At 45.0% G+C, this 21,047-nt stretch overlaps 1 protein-coding gene across 1 annotated transcript in view; it reads right to left on the reverse strand.

Moving 5' to 3' along the window:
- LOC115391716 (rho family-interacting cell polarization regulator 1-like) overlaps positions 1–13,996 on the reverse strand; it is a 25,775-nt gene extending 11,779 nt beyond the window's left edge. The window contains 13 exon segments of the mRNA XM_030096050.1: positions 199–321; positions 1,544–1,676; positions 1,860–2,008; positions 2,102–2,227; positions 2,407–2,450; positions 2,589–2,652; positions 2,795–2,944; positions 3,365–3,418; positions 3,599–3,622; positions 3,735–3,813; positions 4,347–4,499; positions 5,513–5,636; positions 13,898–13,996. Of these exon segments, the coding sequence (XP_029951910.1) occupies positions 199–321; positions 1,544–1,676; positions 1,860–2,008; positions 2,102–2,227; positions 2,407–2,450; positions 2,589–2,652; positions 2,795–2,944; positions 3,365–3,418; positions 3,599–3,622; positions 3,735–3,813; positions 4,347–4,499; positions 5,513–5,636; positions 13,898–13,916 (1,242 nt within the window). The 5' untranslated portion in view covers positions 13,917–13,996.
- Positions 13,997–21,047: the final 7,051 nt, after the last annotated feature.

A 21,047-nucleotide genomic window follows, 5' to 3' on the forward strand; every position in this document is an offset into this window, starting at 1 on the left:
CAGAGAACAAAACAGGTTTTTTTTCACAGGTTTCTTTTCAGGTTTTATTCATAGTGTGTCAAAAACACGCCTTCTCCCCCGTTTCCATGGAGACGGAGTTGGACTGTTTTTGAAAAGTTACGTTTTCAGCGGTTCTGGCCACCGTTGTCGCGTAAACGTCCTCTTGCTTTGCTGTTGCTGTGTTTTCAGCCGTCTTACCGTTGGACGCGTAGAGTTGCGCGGCCCCTGAGCAGGCAGCTGCGGACTGGAGTCGTCAGAGGATTCAGACGAATTCGACCACGCCGCCCCATTTTCTAACTCCTCCCGGCGCCGGAGCATGTTCTGAAAACACATCCCGACCATCACTGAGGGCTCAGACGGAGAGCAAAAGACACAATCACCCCATTCTCTGATCCGAATGATGGGGGTCTTCTATTGGTAGAATGTCTAAAACTTCCTCACAGCAGGAAGAGACGCTCAAACACGCAGAACCTGGTCCAACAGGTGAAACTACGAGGAAACTACAGAAACTACGTCAGAGGTCTGCAACCTGCTGCTCTGCAGCCACATGTGGCTCCAAACAGCTTCCTCAAGCTCATCTCCAGGTGGAAAGAGTCTGAAAGTAAGTAAAGGTTGGATAATATCTCATCCCACCGTGTCTCCTGCACTCAGCTGAGAGATGCTGAGTTTCCAAAGTCAAGATCAAAGCTGCCATTTACACAGCGCCTCAACTGAAGATAAATCTGTGCAGCTAGAATGATTTAAAATGGACAAAAACACATTTTACGATTATCAAATAGCCAAAACAATAAAAAGGCAAAAAGCAGCTGAAGGAGAAACATCTAGAAATCTAGAAAGACATGCTTGATTTACATAAAACAGCTATAAGCTTTTTGAAATGTGTCCTAATGGCAGGTAAGAAGCTTTATAAATGTAACAAAAGACACAATGTTTAAAGTCATATAAAAATATACAACTGAAGGAACAAAAAAAAAATGGAAAAACAAAAAAAGGACAATGAAATTCACCAAAAACGCTTAAAAGTTATGAAAAATTAACAAATACTTTGTTACCCTGTGCTAAATACATGCAGCAAAAAAGCTCGAAAACAACAAGATTCTAAATATGCCTGTCGATGTGAGACCCTGACGTCCAGTTTTTATCCATACAGCTTCACTATGTGCAGCGTCTTATGAGTCGCTCTCATTCTGAAGGTTGACCCTGCTCCTGTTGGGGTTGCAGACCTCTGCTCCTGATCTAGCGCCCCCCCGGGGGGGCCCTGCTGGCCCTCCCCGCTCTGGGACTTACTGCCGGCTGCTGCGACGGCGACTTGTCGCTGCAGGAGCAGCTCTGGTTAAGAGTGCCCCTGAAGATGTCCAGCAGGGGCCAGTTCTGGCCCCTGGTCAGGCTCCGGGGCAGAGACTGCAGCGTGGCAGCGTGGGGGGAGGCGGTGGGGGGACAGGTTAGACACGTCTCCGTGTGACGGACGCGTTAGGAAGACGCCACAGTAACGTCGCACTAACATGAGTCTGGACTGATTCTGTGGAGGAAAGGAAGAACTCACGAAGAAGGCTTGTTCTCGGAGGGACGGGGTGTCGGGGGGGCTCTGGTTGAAGATGGTGGAGAACCTCTTACTGACGGACGGGGCTTTGTTGACGGTGCTGGTGACGGAGCCCTGGTCGTCTTTATCAAACGGACTGCAGACAGAGAGAGCGCCATGAGAAACCTCCACTGAACCCCAACGCTTCCAGAGTGTCCTGAAGGAAACCAACACACACACACACACACACACACACACACACACACACACACACACACACACACACACACACACACACACACACACACACACACACACACACACACACACACAGACGTACTTCCAGGTGACTTCCAGGCTCAGCTTGATGGTGCCGAGGTCGTTGATGTCCACGGCCACGGTCTGCGGCAGAGCGGCGAACAGGTCCTTGGTTTCACAGGAAACGTTCCCGACCACCACGTGATTGGCTAAACTCTTCAGCTCCGTCACCTGCCGGAGGGAACCGAGCAGCCGTCACCGGCCACGCACAGCGGGACACGCAGCGCGACACACACTGAGCAGCACGCGTGGCGGAACACACACCTTCACACACAGGAAGTCACTGATGAGGGGCAGGAACACCATCTCCTCGCTGTCCCACACTTGTTTGGCATTGATCTCGATTCTGCCCCGGAGCTTCCACCGCTGGCGACCGTACTTCATCAAAATCTGCACACACACACACACACACACACACACACACACACACATACACACACAAACGCAGTGTCCCACACATTATAAATTCTCCCAGTGCACTGTTGAAAACGTGCCTTAACAACCTTTAAATTTCATCTTTTGTGTATTTTCTGAAACAATAAGACACACAAAACGACACACATACACACCTCATACTGGTCACCGGCACAAAGTCGAGCGAATCCAGCCAGACCTGGAAACGAGACACAGCATGCAGCGCAACGTGGTACACAATCTTATAGGAAAGAGTCTCATACAGTCTGATGCTGATCATATTCCACAGAGGAGTGCGGGAGTGGTTTGAAATAACACACACAGGGCTGGTTCCTACCTTTCATCCGAATGTGAAACTCTCCCAGCTGGTTCTCGAACTCGCTCTCCAACACACACATGTTCTACACACACGAGAGACATCAGTAGCATAACGTTGGTGAGTCGGTTATGAGGAGACACTGAGAAGCCTTTCCACTGTAAGAAAGGAACTAAATCACCACAGTTCCAGTAACTTCCAGCCAGGACTGGTTAGTGGCGTCTCACCTCTGTGTACTCTTTGTATCCCTTATTGGCTTCGGCTAAACTCTCCCGGGCCTCCTTGCTCCCTGGCGACGCCGTGTACGCCTTCACCATCTTGTCGGCTCCGTCCCGGAGTCTCCTCTGCAGGCAGTAGGCCTCATACAGCTCTTCGATCTGCAGGGGGGGGGGGAGGTGGGGTTATTTGGACAACTGGCGGTGGTAATCTGAGGTAGAAAAGGGCACACACAGATCTGAGAAGAGGACCAGGAACAGACAGGACTCCTGACTGGAAAACCCTGTTAAAGTCTGTTTGGCCCTGGATCTCATTAACTGAACAATGAACCGCTGAAAAACTGTCATTCCAGATATTTTTAATGTTTACCTGAGAGGATTTCTGGTCTTTAAGATCTGCTATCTGCTATATTTTTATTTCCTGTTCCAGAGTATTGTCATTTATTGTACATCAGACCCTCACTGACTCCTTCCTGAACAGAGACAGAGGAACCTCACATCAGGGTGAAGTGTCCAGCGGCGGCGGCGGCGGCGGCGGCGGCGGCGGCGGCGGCGGCGGCGGCGGCGGCCTTATGGCCTTACCTTGCTGAGGTGAAACTCCAGGCGGCGGATGTACCTCTCTGTCACCTTCACTTGCTGACAAACACACAAGAAGTCTCATTTATTCCTTTGCTCCACTTTAATTCCAAAACTTCATGAAAACCACCCACACCCACACCCACACCCACACACACACACACACACACACACACACACCACACACACACACACACACACAAACACAGCAGCTAAAAATCAAATGGATTTCTGGGTCACCTTGTCCACTTCATACAGGAAACCCTGAAGAGCCAGAAAACATCAAAATGTCAGGATAAACATGTTCAACCGAGAAACAGTGAGAAGATCTTTATTCTAAACACGCCGTGACGACGGCTGAAATGTCTCCACGCACCAGTCTGGAGTTCCTCTTGGATTCTTTCATCTGCCGGGTGAGGCTGTCCAGGTCCATCTGATGAACCTGCAGGTGGGACCTGAACACACACACACACACACACACACACACACACACACACACACACTGATGAGCACACAGCTGTACATGCCTGGAAATAAAAGCTGAAATGCAGATGTCTTGTCTCATATGTCAGGATCAAACATTTTGAGCCGGTGTGTGTGTGTGTGTGTGTGTGTGTGTGTGTGTGTGTGTGTTCTCGTATTTCTATCCTTGTGGGGGCCAAATGTCCCCACAAGGATAGCAAAACGTGGAACGACGTGCCTTGTGGGGACCTTTTTCTGGTCCTAAGTAGGAGAAACAGTGTTTTCTTGACCATGTTGTTGTTACTGAAAAAAGTAAAAGTGCAAAAACATTTCTTTAGGGTTAGGCTTTGTTGTGGTGTGGGTTAGGGTTAGGGTAAGGGTCAGGGTTAGGGGCTAGACATGAATGGGAGTCAATGGAAGGTCCCCACAAGGATAGAAATACGAGACTGAGCGTGTGTGTGTGTGTGTGTGTGTGTGTGTGTGTGTGTGTGTGTGTGTGTGTGTGTGTGTGTGTGGCGGTGCTCACTGCAGTCCCGTCTTCAGCGCGTCGTAGACCTGGTCCAGTCGCTCCGGCTGGGGGACTTTGGGCGGCGGGTTGGCCTTGGTGGAGGCGGTGAACATCCTACTGGCTCTGCTGGGCTTCCTGCTGAGTCCTGGAGTGCTGAACACCGACAAGCTCCTGCAACGGCACCGGGAGCTCCGTCACACACTGTCATCCCGCGTCCGCAGACAAGACCAGTCACTAGATCAGGATGTACGCTCCACGATTGCTTTATGTTTCATTTCGGCTTCACAAAAACAAACATGCTGTCTGAGTGGAAAAGACTTTATATCATCTCTTGGATAAAAAGGATTTCAAAATAATCAAATGGAGGGGGAAAAAAAGCAAACATGACTAGAAATGGGGGAAAAATGCTGAAATTATAAGAATTTGAAAGGAAAAAAACATTAAAAACGGAAAGAAAAAACTAACAAAACTGCTTGTAAAATAAGTAAAACAGATAAAACAGCTAAAATGTCCTTCCACCCAGAGGCCATAAGACTCTATATCTCCTCCTGTAAATAGTGTTTCCTGTGTTCTGGTTCATTTCATCCTGCCTGTGATGATATTAATCACACTTAAGCCTTTTACATTGTTAATATTTTTCATTATCCATTTAATTTTTACTCTGCCTGATTTGATATTAAACTTTATCTTTTTATTCATTCTATGTGGAGCAATGCTTAAAGAATTTTCCTTCTGGGATTATTAAAGTGGTTTTATTCAAAATTGACAGAAAAATGCTAAAATAGCCAAACGGTTACAATCTGGTGGAAAGACAGCTGTACATGTAATAAGTGTTTTCCATCCAAAGTTGTGTTGTCAGTGGCTCCCGTCACTGTTGTCGTGTAAACGAACTCCCAAAACACAGCGAAAGTTTTTTGATCCCACTGAAAAGGTCCTGTAAACGTGGTCTTGGGTATATCTTTTAAACCTCTGGGGAAAAATAACTTTGTGCATTTGTGTGGTTATTTCTTTATTGATTATATCAGAGACACACTTGTCACATTGTGATCATGAACGTCAGGTTTCTGGTATTTGAAACATCAGGACAGTGATTCTCTAACATTAGCATCCAACACTAAAATGATTCATCCTCCTAAAACGTGAAGCTGAACCGTGGGTCACGGCGGTCCAGCCCGGGGCTTTACCTGTACGCCTTGTCGTAGGTGTTGACTCCAGTGAAGCTCTGGCTCCTAGTGATGGACCTGGAGGTGAGGCGGCGGACCGGCCGAACCGACAGAGACATGGTGGACAGGGTTCGGGACGGACTCCCTGTGCGGGGCAGAGGAAGGACAAACGGCCGCAGCGTGACCCCACCAGTCAAAAGCCTTTTGTTTGGACCGCAGCGTGGAGAAGCTGAACTGACCTGAGGCCAAAAAACACCAAATGATGACTCGCAGTAATTACTGAGAGAGCGCTTTAACGTCCACTCTGCTCCCGTCAGCGGGGAATCTAGACCGTTCATCACGACTCTGCTCCTGCAGCGCTTCTCAGCTCTCTCTTTCTTATCGGGCTTTCTTCGCACTGTTAAACACCGGAAAATCATAGGCCTGGTGTACTAAAGCAGCGGTCTCAGACATAAGGCCCGTGGGCCAAAACCGGCCATCAAGAGGCTCCAATCTGGTCCAAAAAAACCACCGAGCAAAATACAAACATTTCAAAGAAAGCAGTGTTTTTTCACATATTTCTGAAGAGAAGCAAACACAACGAGCTGAGATATCGGTGATGCGGAAATGAAAGCTAACAAGCTAGCATTAGCCTCAAAGCGATGCTGTCAGGGGGAGTTTGAAAAAACACCCATAATGCAACAGCTGTAGGACATTTCTCCGTTTTGTATCATTATAATCAGGTTTATGTTGAGGTTGTAGTCATTCTCTCCTAACTTTGTTTGGTTTTGTGAAAATAAAGAGATTTTCTTCATGTCTGAGGTTATTATAGCAGTTTTAATAGTCTCAAAATGGACTAAAGTCTAGCCAAAGGTTCCTACTCAAAATCTAAAAGCGTCGGTATCGATGCCTCCCTCGCCATAATTTCGTAATACTCGACCAGATAATTCCATACTGCTTGTTCACCATCAGAGACACACGCTGGCACCAAGCCAAACACTTGAAGAAGCACGTCACGGTGCACATTGGTACAGAACATCCCTGAACCAGTCTGCAGACAGCAGCAAGTCAAACTCAAGTGTCTCAAGTGTTTACCCTGGTATGATCAATCAGGATATGATCCATCGAAACACAGCTGAGGGCCACAAAGGCTGCATGTTTTATCCACAGCAATGTCAAATTCATTCCACTGCTTGTTGCGACAGGAAACCACCCCCCCCCCCCCCCAAAAAAAAAAAAAAAAAAAAAAAAAATTAAGACCAGGATGTGGAGTAAATGGCGCCACAGGAAAATATACCAGAGGAAGCCTGTGTCAGAGAATCACACTGAGCACTGAATTAGATATTCCTACAGTGTAATAGTTCAAAATCACATCTTCCAATCTCAATTTCCAGGGTTTTCTGACACCTTCTGGTCTTTGTTTGTGTGACAATCGAGGATCATGCAGAGAAAGAAGACATTTAAATGTTCCAGTCTGTATCAGTGGGCTTACAAAACCTTCAAGATATATTTTAAAATAACACATTTCAGATGCCACAGCAGCAGTAAAGCAAAGAGATCTGAACCACTCAGACAATCTAAAACCAAACCGAGCTTTAATCACACTGTAGCGGCTGATTTGACAGCAAAGACAACATGCTGGATTATTAGTGAGTGTAGAAAAATAGCTCTTTTTATAACAACGATTGATATGTTATCCAGACAATGCTGGCAGAAACAAGTTCAGGTTTCAGGAGTAGAAAAAAGCCACTGCAACATTTCATTCACCAGTTTTTCATCTCAGAAGTTACATTCAGCTCTATTTTTTCTGTTGCTTCGATGAAGTCATATTCAAAGAAACTCTCTTGATACACTCTTTAATGTGTTCTCGTACACTCGTTAATGCATAAACACTTACGCTACATTTACACATATATATATAAAATTCCACAGAGCTGCTATGAGCATGCCAAACCTATAAGAGGCAGTGTGAGCAGAAGCATAAAGCCACACTAGCCAATCAGAATCAGAATCCTGGAAAAAAGTAAACACAGGTTGTATAAAATAAAATGCTGATTCTGTTGCATAGTTTGACGTTAAACTCCGTCTCCACTTGTCTGCATGCAAACCTAAAGACGGAGTGTTTTCAGTGCTCTGTTTTATCCAGAGTTTTCAGATATAAGCTTTATTTATCTGTCCATCCATAAGAAATATCACTGGTTTCACTCGTGTTCATGTAAAAGGGGCCTCAAGCTTTGTAATTTTGTGACAGGATGCCTAATTTTAAAACATGAAAAGAAAAACAAAAAGTAATATCCCTTCAAATCAAGACGACTTCACTACGCCCAGTGAACCTTTGGCACCATTTGCCAGGAAGGGGTGGTCCTGGAACACACACACACACACACACACACACACACACACACACACACACACTGTCTATCGGTTCCCCATCTTAATGTCTCTAATCCATTTGGCCTTTCAACTGCAAATGTTGTTTCTTCTGATGTTCTATGTTGTTACTGTGGCTTCAGTCAGAGGATTATTATGGTCTGCCGAAGCAGCGTTTCCCCCTCCGAGGTCTGTCCTGAGTCCTGAGCCCTGCGTCCTGCGTCCAGCTGAAAAGGCCTCGGCCCCCTCAACCCCCACCCGTCGGCACAGGAAATGTCACAATCCGACAGGAAGTCAGATGCACTGCCTCTCCTGACAGGAAATTGAACAAAGGGAGATAGTCTTGAGGGCTGCAGGCCTGAGGAAACGTCAGTTCTGCTGGGAATGGAGAAAATGATTCCTTCAGTCGCGCTTACTGTGCAAGTAAACTGATGGCACGACTTCTGGTGCTGTAGAGGTTAATCTTTACATCGGTGGTTTCTCTGATGGTCTTGTTTTAACCCCTTCTCGACAATAACGGACAAAGAGCCTTTTCACTCGTGTGACAACGTCTCCGTCGCAGCACGGTAAAAGAACCGTGCGCTCCGTCCGCCATCATTTTATTTCCTCATTTCAAACAGCTGAACTAAATAGCTTCCTCCTTGTGGGTTCACCCGAAGGTGCGCCCTCTAGCAGCACACACACACAATGCATGAACTTAAATCTTCTTAAACTTACACATAAGAAATGGCGCTTACAGGTGCCTTTTCATGTCAAATGCAACATGTGCTCAAGATGTGCTATCTAACTATCTAGCTATCTAAAAAAAACCCACGGAGAGGCTTACAGGAAGTGAGAGCTGACAGTTTGTGGAGAAGGAGTGAGTCAGGCAGCAGAAGCCGAGCCGGTGGAAAAGCTGGGTCATTCCGGCTCCATCACGTTCAGCCTCTTCCTCTTTAATTTCCGGGCCGATCCAGTCAGTTTCTGAGCTGTCAGGCACTCTTATGAAGCCGTTTGTTGTTTGTTTTTTCTTCTCCCCAGCTCTGTCGCAGCCTGACACTCTGAGCATTGAGACTCTGTGAACCATCATCTGAACCAGGGGTGTCAAACACATCCTGTCAGACCTCATGGATTTGATCATATTGATCAGAAAATCCTACTAGAGACTGGAGCAGATTATTGGGATTAAGAAGAATGGCATTAAACTTGTATCCATCATATTTAGCAGACAGGTTCTACATGGAGAATACAGTATTAACGCTAATTTACACAGGGAGTTCCACAGGGTTCTGTGCGAGGACTCATTGTTTTCATGTATCTTAGCTTCCACTGCTAAGCAGACAAACTTTTTATGTGTGAAACCAGAAGATTTTGATGAATTTGTCAAGCATTTGTCATGCCTTGAAGACGTGTCGACAGCCTAACTTTCCACTTCTGAACATTGATAAAAGCTTCCAGCAGATGGAGATTCAGGAAACCTGCTGGACGTCCAGAAGTCACGACATTCACAAACACACTGGATCAGAGCTGAAACAAATATTTCACTGGATTGCTGTTACTCAAGAATATCTGAAGGCCACAATTACTCTTTAATAATCGAGAGCAAGACTTCAGAAGTCAACTGTATGTATGACTTTTAAGCACCTCACATGGTTTCCAAGCTTTCTGAGAGAACGTTACAGATTAACACCGAAGACCATTAAATGGTTAATTTGAAGGTTTTTGTTTTGAACCAGTCACACTGAGATCCCTGCTGGAGTGTGGATCTTCTGAAGGGTCCGTCCCAGTACAAAAGACTTGGTGGTCGGTGCCTCTTGATGTGGAATTTGAGAAAGGCAGCCGGAGACGGCAAGCGAACCGCCTTATCTGCAGCTGTTCCTGTTGAAGTGTTGAGATGTGTGGGTCCTGGATGTGGAGGGTGGTACGGCTGAGCTCAGCTGCAGAGGAGGCTCGTGTGGGACGGCGAGGGAGTAGATATTACACATTCCTGCTGCCCATCACCTAATTACATCTCTCCACATGTATGCAGCAGCTGGCTGCGACCCAGCGAGGGAGCGGGAGCCAAGTGAGGCCCCGAATGCTGCGACCGTCTCTTCCAAATGTCCCATAACGCACCACTCGACAGGATCTACGAGCCAGATTGACTATTTTGTACAGCCAGATTTATATTTTGTTCTCTATAGGATGACGGAACTATGACCTGCTCTGATTGGTTGGTGCTTGATACATCTACTGTATTGATTAGATAGATAAATAGATTGACAGATTTACGCCCTGCACGTCCTATCTCCAACCACCGTCTCCTCTTGCTGTTCGCTCCTGAGCCTCTGACCTCCCACCATAACACAGAGTAAAATTTAAAAGTATCAACTGATTTGTTCATCATGCGTAGAAAAACACTTAAAGCACTCTGAAATAAGCTAAAATCACTTTAAAATCCACTAAAAATACAATAAAATCCACGAAAATCACAATAAAATCAACAACAAAAAAAACACCATAAAATCAGCTTAAGTCAATAAAACATCCAAACAAATGTAGGAAAATATCAACAGACACAAATGTTTCTTGGAGTGCTGCGACTGCATGTTGCACTGAAAGTGACAAGTTTTAGAAAAGAGCTCTCGGGGTAGAACTTTCTGAATACGCTCTGGTTACTCAAGACTGCTAAGGTTCACAGTGGGGTGTGTGGTTTCTTTACCAACCACCTGGCACAATGGCACCACCTCGTGGCCTGGCATGCCAACGACACCGTTTTTCAGCGCTTCTGCCGTTTCCTTGTGAACAGACGCCATCAACGTGAAACTTTTGATATTTATCCACTGATTAATCCCAAGCAGCAGTGAGTTTCACTGATAAAAGATGGCGGATGCCGTCTTTGAATTCCCTGTTCTGGAATGAACCTGTGGCGCGACCTTTTCGTTTCGTCTCCGGTACCCTCAGAGCAGCGGCAGCTATCGCTGTGACCTTTGGTCTCCCTGCCTGGTACACCGCGGCTCCACCCGTATCGCAGTTTACCTCCACCATGCCAGTTTCCCTTTGAGCTGGTGATTGTTTTCCGTCAGCGACCCCGCCCCTCAGATCCCAGCTGATTGTTCCTGGGCTTGTTGTGGACCGGCGGGCTGATGGCGCCGCGGTGCTCGTTTCGGCCTCGTCCACACGTTTAAAACACCAACCTGGACGCTTCCAGTCGGTCTCAGATTCCAGCTTCAGCTTCAGACAGGCGAGCGGCAGTCGGCACATCTCCCTCTCCGCCACACCCTTCGGTCACCTCCACCTTCCTCACATCAGTTCATCCCTTCACTGACTCGTCCTCAGAGGCGCTCGGCTCCGCGGTCCCTGCCTGATCCGAAAGGCCCGCTGACAACAGTCCGGCCACACCAGCTCCTCTGCCTTTGTCCCTGGAGCACAAACACACAGCCTGTGGCTCTGCGCCACACACTGCGGCCTCCATTCACCCCTCTGCACGCAGTGTGTGTGTGTGTGTGTGTGTGAGAGAGAGAGAGAGTGACACGGTCCATATTGTCTGATGCTTTCTGACCTGTATTTCCCAGACCATTCTGGAAACATCACTGCCTGAGAAACACACACACACACACACACACACACACACGCTCAGTCTTGTATTTCTATCCTTGTGGGGACCGTCCATTGACTCCCATTCATGTCTAGCCCCTAACCCTGACCCTTACCCTAACCCTAACCCACACCACAACAAAGCCTAACCCTAAAGAAATGTTTTTGCACTTTTACTTTTTTCAGTAACAACAACATGGTCAAGAAAACACTGTTTCTCCTACTTAGGACCGGAAAAAGGTCCCCACAAGGCACGTCGTTCCACGTTTTGCTATCCTTGTGGGGACATTTGGCCCCGACAAGGATAGAAATACAAGAACACACACACACACACACACACACACACACACACACACACACACACACACACACACACACACACGTGACAGCCCTCCATTCAGTCCTACACTTTAACCTGCTCCAACCACCTGAAACCAAACCTTTAACCTGCTCTACCCACATTTAAAATCTGGTGAAGTTGTTAAAAATTGTGTTTAAAACCTTCAAATGTGAATACACACAATGCATTATATCAATAACGTTTAAAATACTGGATGATCAATTATTCTAAATGTTGAAGGCTTTCTTTGTTTTTTTGGGATTAGTTGAAATTCTGTTGAGCAGACAGAGTAAACAGTAACCAGGGTCAACCCTGAGTCCAGACTCCACCTTTCACTGTCATGGCCGAGTGGTTCTCCTGCCACGTCCTCCACTGGGATTTATTCTCATTAATACTAATGGATTCACTTAAGTCACTGTTTTGAAGAAGAAGGAAAAAAAAAAAAGATCTTCCAGGCTGTTATCCCTCTGTCATGTGTTTGTTCCAGATGCTTTCTGCTGTGCGAGCAGAAACAAACAAGGAGCCGGAGCATTAAACCACAGCGTTCAGGTGGAGGTGCGACAGATGGTCTGACTCTGCCCGAGCAACACCCAGTCACTTCGGATTACACAAAGAGTCGCAGACGCCCAGTTCACACAAGTCTCCACTGAATCAAGCAGTTCGTCACTAATTCATCCAATAATTCATACAAAGTGATGTTGACACATGAGCTCAGCTTTGCAGTCCAGAAGTATCTGTAATGTGAGCTTAATGTGTCTTTCTAAAAGCATCGGTGGACCACCTGTACGAGCCGATCACTTGTTTGGACCTATCGGGACTCTGGTCCCACCCTTTGTATTCACGCACACATGCATGCTGTACATGCACACATGTATAAACAGGTATACACACTTTAATCTGCTTCATAATGTGTGAACTGTGTGTTTTTACACAGTTCACACAGTTACGCCATTCAAAATGCCTCAGAAAGGTGAAAGAAATACATGAAATTACATTAAAATGAGGACCCTCAAAAGACTGATTTTTAAAACTCATGATTAATTGCATTATTTCCAGTTAATCATGATTAATCGTGCTTTGAATAGCATTTTTTAAATGGTGTTGTTTTGCATTTGAAGTCGGTTTTCAGCCGAGAACATAAAGCAATTCATCAGTCCAAACAATCAGTGATAAAGTGGAATTTAAAGTCATTGCTGAAGTTTCAGCATGGAGACTTCCTGCAGCGCCTGATTTCTGACCAGAACGTCTTGATGGAGAATCAATCAGAGGAAGAATTTCCTTTTTTCACCTTGTTGGATATTCTTTCAAAACAAAGTGCCATGTAGAGCAAATCCATACAATGTCCAAGTTAAAAATATAGTTTTCAAATGGAAAAAAAGCCCTAAGCCTAATTACTCACGATCTAAAAAATAACTCTTTAGTCATCCTACATTAATTAATCATGATTAATGTGATTAATTCTGACAGCCCTACTTAAAATCATAAAAAAGCCAGATATGAAGAAAATAAAAGCACATTTAAAAGACAAATAAAACAGGAGAACAAAGTGTGAAAAATTTAAAATGAACTGAATAAAAATGCATTTTCAGTCATAAGATAGGTGTTCACCTGTCATTCACATATGAGTGTAAGTCACATCAAACTGCACTTCATAAGTCCTGACATTGATACTGATCATCAATCAACGGTCGTACCTGTACTCGCCGTTTAAGAAACTTTTCGGTTCATTCCTAATGTGTACATGAGAAAAGTGGACAGTTTGACGGATTTTAGAAACCCGACCCGACGCCACGGACAGGATGTGAAAAGTGGAGGAGTCCAGGAAAAAGAGGGCGTTTGGTCACAGCACACCATTTCCAGGAAACGTTAAAAAGTGCTGCTGACTGGGACAGTCAGGCCAGTGTCAACACACCAAACAGGTATCTACAGAAAAAAACAACAAAAAAAACTGCTGCACCAGTCAATATCATATCAGGAACCCGGCTGTGAGCCAGAAGCGAAGCTTAAATCACGTGATTTACAAGTAAATACAGACCGCCCCCCTCCAGTCCCCCCCCTCAAAATAATAAGTTACAAACATGTTAACCAGCAACTGGAGGTCCATCCATCCAAACAGAGAGTTAATGATTAGAGAGGAGCTGTGCTGGACTGCTTCTTCTTACCTCCATATCCGCTGTACATGTCAAGATCTGCCACAGTCCAGTCCACAGATTCCAGAAACAAGTGCTGCACTCCCACTGACTCCCCCCAGCTCCCCCCTCACTCTCCGCTCTCTCACCCCCCCTTCGCTTCTACACCTTCACCTTCCTGGGATCTGCTAGTTTTTCTCCTGTTGCGATCAGGTTTTCTGAGGCTCTCTCCTCTTTATCCCAGTGTGTCTCTCTTCTTATCTTTTCCCATCTCCACATTCACAACTGGTAATCCTCCCCTGCTCCCCTGCTGATCCTCTCTCTCTCCAACACATACTGGTAAAAAAGCGAGGGGAGGAGGAGGAGGAGGAGTGAGGAGTGGGAGGAAACAGGAAAAAGCGAGGCGGTCCTCTCCTCTGGTCTCCTGCTGACCTCATGGGTTTTCCTGCCCCTCCTTTTCTCTCATGAGCATATTGTTTCGGAGAAGTTAGTCACTTTTCTTCCATTCATAGCATCGCCCCGATGTTCGTCCCATTGTCTTCGCACTGACTCAAGTTCCCCGATTGAGAAGGAACAAGTGTGGCCAAATTTTAAAGTCTGAAAGACACCAAATGAGAGATTTGCTTTGAAAAACATGTGATAGTTAAATAATGAGAACAGGTGAGGCAGGAACACGAACACCAAAGGCGATGCTAAGACTTTCACACTGTGACGGGGCGCCAGCAGTGGAACAGCTCCCTCTAGTGGTGCGAGAAGCCAAAAGATAATTACAGAAGTTGTATGTTCTCTTCTGCTTGGTCTCCCTCGAGATCAGCCATCCTCCCATGAAGGGTCGCGACCTTGAAGCGGTTTGAAGGAACATCCTGAGCATAACCCCCAGTGGGAGGCAATAACGTCTTGTCATGTGAGTCGACACGATTTATCAGGGGATTCAAACACGTTTTAGCTCAGGAGCCACAAACAACCCAAATTCATCTTCAGTGAGCCGGACTAGTAAAACAGTACCACAATAACTTTAAAATTTAAACTAAAAAAAGTATTTTTTTCCTTGTTGTAGTGCAGCATATACGTGACAAAAATGTCGATATTTTCATAAAAACCAAACAATTATGAGGGAAAATGACTATAATCTCAAAAGAAAGCTGATTTCATTGAAACCTTCTGGTGCAAAATACAGTAAAATGTTCAAAAAACCTTCTCCTAAAGCTGCGGCATTATGGGTGATTTTATGAATCCACCCTGACAGCGTGGCGGTGAGGCTAATGTTAGCTAGCTTTCACGGCAGATCAGGTCTCAGTGTTGCGTCATTGCCTCGACTCGCCTGAAGTTCTGATCTCCTCCCTCGGTGCGTCCCCAATAGTTTTTACGCTGTGATGTTTGATTCAGTGATCTGAGGTTCAAACTGCAGCGGGTTCTGATTCAAGCTGTGAGCTTCTAGAAGTGAACTGGCCTGTGAGAGGCAGTTTGTCAGGTTCTGTAAAGTGGACCAGGACCAGGACCTGGACAACGCAAGAGTTTACTGAAAATACCTCAGATCTGCTCAGCACCTGTGCTTTTCAAATTAAAAGACTCCTGCGCTGTGTGTACAAAAAACTTTCATAGGGACAGATAGAATAAATTCATGAGCCATAACCTACAGACTGTAAACTAAATCTTACCATTAAAAGTATTAAAAGTGAAAACGGGTAAAAAGAGTGAATAAGAAGGTAACTATAATGTTAAGAAAAGAAAAAACAGTCGATTCCTTGAGGAACTGAACAACATTTAGCTACATTTTAATCAAAACCCAATGACTAACTGTCATGTTTTCATGAATAACTATTACTTAAAACTGAAAACGGACCAAATGGCTTTTTTATTTTCATGTGCTGCTCACGTGCTAAAAACAGACAATGTGATGGAATTCATATCAGATTCTGCTCCCTCCCTGCTCCCTCATGATTGATTATCACATCAACATTAATAGAGTGACATATCAGCTGTCGACTCAGACTTTAAGGTGTTGTTGCCACCTGCTGTTGCAGATTGTGAACATGTTCAATAATCCTGACATGCTTATTTCTCTGCGAAGGCAAACCACAGTTCTGAATACACAGAATTCAACAGGGAAAAAAACTGAGCAAAAAAAAAAAAAATCCATTCTGCACTCATAAAGTAAATCTAATGCTACGAACACACAATTATAACGTTCTTCCCTTCATTTGCTCTCCCTCGCAGTGTCTCTCTCACTCTTCCTCATCTCCACTCATCTCTTCCTTCATTACAAGAAAAAACCAGCAGCACCAACTCACGGTCTAACAGGGGTGTTCAACCTGCGGCTCTGGAGCCACATGTGGCTCTTCAGTCCCTCTGTGGCAGGTCCATGAAGCTTTCACTACATAAAGCATGAATAAACATTTGATTTATTTGATCATAGTGACACTTCACTGTACTATTCAAAATGAGAAAAAAGTCTTGGTTCAAAAGGGATTCAAAAAAAAAGGGACAAGTAAAATCGGGAAAAATGGCTCAAACCTCAAGAAATGAGAAAAATGATAGTTAAAACAGCTCAAATTTCACAACGTGTCAACAAGAAAATCTTTAAAAGAGGAGCAAAACTGTTGAAATCAGGTACAAAATAAGTACACTGTTCTGAACAGTAATTGAAACTTCACAAATACATCATAAAATACAGTTTTTTGTATGTGTATCAAAACTAGATATGAAAGTTCATGAGCTGCATTCGCCTCGTTTTAAAGGTTAAATGTGCTTCGCAGTTCTAAACCAACCTGACCTGGCGGAAAGTCACAAAAATGGCTCCTCTTGTGCTCTAATGTTTTTAATATTTCTGCCATTTCCCATGTAAACGGACATCGCCTTCAAAACGTTGCCGTGTGAACGGCAAACTTTTGCTTAAATGAAAAAGCAAAAACGATGCGTTTTCACTTGAAACATTGTCGTGTAAATGCCAACATCTATAATAAAAAAAAAAAACCTGTTTCATGACGGTTTTCAGAGAAATCTGAGTGAAGGCAACACAGAAAACAGAAAAGCACACGACAAACAGATTAAGTTCAGTGTGTTTTAGAGTATTATTTTTAACTGGGGAGACGTTCCGGTTGAAGTTTCCCCGTCACGTCACTCTCTCTTCGCTAAGTACTGTTTTGCAGTAATGTCGCAGCTGTTGACTGGAATTTTCTCTCCACTTACTTTATGACAGCCTCTGTTTCAAAGACAGACATGAAATTAGCAAGTGGACCAAGTGATCTGTTTACATGGAACATTCAGCATCGCTTTTTGAACGAATTAACCCTTTTTTCAGATTCACTGAGCTCAAATTCTCCAGTAAGGTGGACTAAAGAGCAGACATGGCTTTCAAAACGTTGCCGTGTGCACATGAAACTTTTCTGAAACGACGACACCAAAATCGAAGCGTCTTCGCTTTGAGGCGGAGACGCTTCAGTAAGCACCACATGACCGGGGTGTGTGTGTGTGTGTGTGTGTGTACACCCGTGTGAAGTGGGGACCTTCTGGTTAATCTCCAGCTGGCCATTAAGCAGCTTAACTGTCACTGGAGTGCAGCGGGCTAATTACGTTATTAAGTTGTAGCCAATATGTGGTTCAGCGGCACACACACACACACGCGCACACACAGACACACACATCTCTACTGGAGAAACTAAAGAAAAACAAAAACAAAAACCGTACGCACGTCAACAGAAGCTGTTACAGCCTGACGAGTGCAGGAGTGCAGACTGACGTTTGAAGCATGTGTTTTCATTTTACTGTGAAAGGCTGTGAGCCTGCGGGGCTTCCTGTTGTCGTCCGTCACACTGCCGTCTGTTCACACATTCAAACTTGACCCGTTTGAAGTCTGAGCAGCAGTGTTCAGGTGAGGAGAAGAACGCTGAACAAACAGCTTCTGAACTGAGCGATCAATCAATCGAAAAAGAAGCTGATGACGTGAACTGAGATCAGCCTCTAAAGCGTTTCTCCTCAGTGTTCATCATAACGTCTGAGAGGTAAACGCTCGCCTGCATGCCAGGTAATCACGGCCATCACATCAGGTTTCATACGATCAAGTTGATTTTTACTGATTCAGGTAAACCAGACAACATCTGGAATGTTTAATGATCAATAAGAACATTAAATATGATCACTTTGTAGATCAGATCACATTTCGAGACTAATAATCCAGAAAAACATTCAAACCTCAATCTCACTGATCAGATACACATGATGACTGAATGATCTGAGGAGCTGCTTCGCTGCTCCATACGCTCACTTTCCTTCAATCCCCGTTCCTCAGGTCTGGCCTCAGTCTGTCCTGACAGGCCCGAGGCTCGGGGAGTAATCCTTACATAATCTGGTCCTGCTGCATGTGCAGACGCCGTGGTCGACTGTCCGATACCCAAAAAGTTATTCCTCATTTAAATTCAACTCAAACCTTTTTCCAATCCTAGTTTCTGGCAGGAACTTAAAGGAAATCTGACACATGCGCAGCCCTCACGCTCCCTCAGCCTTCACTGGCTCAGAGTTTTAAAAACAGGGCTTTGAACTGAGCGGACGCTGGAGCGAGGCGTCTGGGAGGCGGACGGCTCCAGGCCCAGGATATGTGATTACTGCAGCAGCTCTCTTATTAGTGAGAGCGGCGGCGGAGAGCCGGCCGCCGTGCGCTCGGCTGAGCCAAAGGGAACCTCAGGTAGACTCCCACACGGCGGAACCTGGAGAACAAACCCCGACGCGAACCAGACCCTGAAGGCATCACAGCTACTTTCAGACAGAACCAGAACACACTCAAAACACACTCTACCGCCTGACATGTCCTGAGGCAAAATAAATCCAGTTTAAATCTATCACTTCTTTTCTTCTTAGCGTCTCTTCGTCATGCTTGGACTGGAATGTTTCTCAGTCATCCAGCGAAGCGTCTCGCCTCTCAGTGGAGAGTTATGAGCTGAACTCTCACTCAAACTGCAGTGATTCATCATGAAAATGTCAACTCAAAGTCTTCTGTGGTATTTTCGCACCTGTCGTCCTGCAGGTTGGACTGAATCCTGCTGCGGGCCAATTATGGCCCACGGGCCTCATGTTTGGTCTCCCTGCTCTACTGCATTCCCCCAGAACTGGGAAGTTCTTCGATACGTCTTAAACTGCATTACCAGGAGTCTGAAATGTCTTCGTGTTTAGATTAATCAGATATGGTAGAGTTCCACCACAGTTTAATAAGACTATATATATATATATATATATATATATATATATATATATATATATATATATATATATATATATATATATATATATATATATATATAAAGACTCTTTTTAAATCCGTAGTAACAAAAATAAGTTATAAGTTTATGAAATACCAGTAATAGTGAAAAAGTAGAATTACAGTGCCAGTATTAGTTAACAAGTCAAAATAAAGAAGCAGTAATTATTAATAATGTATCAATTCAGTAGTAGCAAAAGTTTAAAAAGTGTAATTAAAATTCCAATCACAGTGGAAAAGTTTAAAGTAGCAACACTTGTGAGAAAGTAACCAAAAGTACAAGTAACAGTTAAACAGTATCAATAAAGTAGCAGTGATGGTGAAAATGTATCAATACAGGAGCAGCAAAGAATAGTTCAGTTAATTATGAGAGAAACAAGAGAAACAAAAAGTCCAGAGGAAGAAAAAAGTTCAGTCATCCTGAGGATGACAGTCACTGCCTCCTCACTCTCTCAGGTGTTTTCTCTGCTCCAGCAGAAACAGATTCCTCTTCCCTCTGTCTGAACACACAGCTCCCCGAGGGGAAAACCCGACGGGCACCACTTCATCAGCTGCCTTCACCTGGAACCCGGAGCCTGGAGCCTGGAGCCTGGAGTCCAGGGCTTCTGCTGGGAATGAGCTGGTGGTGAGAGAGGAGCGCGGCTCGGCGCGGCGGCGGTGTGTGTTTCACACGGCCTGTTAGCCAAGCTCCAATCATTAACTGAATTAGGCCTTCAGACAGCCAGAGCCCGGCGGCGGCACAATGGCCTCCCTGTTCGCCCCGGCCGCGCAGGGCAGCTCCGGGGGGTGTTTGTGCTCGTGAAAACAGCATTCCCACAGTCAGGCGGTGTCACCTCCACCGCCAGGGTTTAGATTACACCACCGTCCCTCCATGGGGGGGGGGGATCGGCGTCCAGCCCGCTGTGATGCAGAGTTATGCCAAGAATGCTTCCACCGCACCCGAAGACTGACCAGCAGCTCCGGGGTGGAGCACCTGCCTCACATCCACCTGCCTCACATCCACCTGCCTCACATCCACCTGCCTCCCATCCACCTGCCTCCCATCCACCTGCCTCTCATCCACCTGCCTCTCATCCACCTGCCTCACATCCACCTGCTCCACAACCACCTGCCATTATTTTCAGTGTTTCTAGCATTTCCTTGATGGTGAACACCGTTCAAGACTTTCCTGAAACCAAAATGAAAACAGGAGTTTTCACTTGAAATATCCTGTAACTTTTGAATTTTGAGAAATAATTTCAAAATTCTGCATTAAGAAAAAGTCAGAATTCTGACTTGAATCCCAGAATCTGAATAAAATTCTGATTTAAAACTTACTCTAATTCTAATAAGAACCACTGTTGATTTTAGAATCAACAGGTCATGCATGTATGTTTGCTATTTAAGTTTTTTATGCTTAAACGCCTACTTTTTTTATTTGCACTAATCTTAAAGCAATGTCTTTTTTTAATTTACTGTTAAATTCTGACAAATAAAAAATAAAAGTCATAAGAACTGACTTTGATCTCCGTCTCTGCTTTCAAAGAATTTAGACGTTACTCAAAGAATTTTCAGAAAATGTCTGAAAATGACATTTAAGTGGGAATTCCAGCTTCCTTCTTGGAATTCTACATGAGGTGAGAGCATTCCTGACTGTAACACAGCATGAATCACCTTCATGGAGGAAAGCAATGAGTTTAGTCCAGGGGTGCTCAACCTGTGGCTCTCCAGCTCCTCTGGAGCCACTTCATTCGCTACGGAGCCTGTCCGGCGGTCCGGAAACTTTCCGCAAGGATCCTATTTTTCCAGACTTGCTTCTAAACAGAAGCAAGTCGGGTGCCGGAAGGAAAGTAGATACGTGTTCCAAACTAAGTGATTTTCAAAATAAAATCTGTGTCGTGTTTTTGCCTTAATATTCTTTTTAAAAAATTCTTCTGGTAGAATTTATACAAC

Source organism: Salarias fasciatus, chromosome 7 (genome assembly GCF_902148845.1).
Source record: "Salarias fasciatus chromosome 7, fSalaFa1.1, whole genome shotgun sequence".
NCBI lineage: Eukaryota > Metazoa > Chordata > Actinopteri > Blenniiformes > Blenniidae > Salarias > Salarias fasciatus.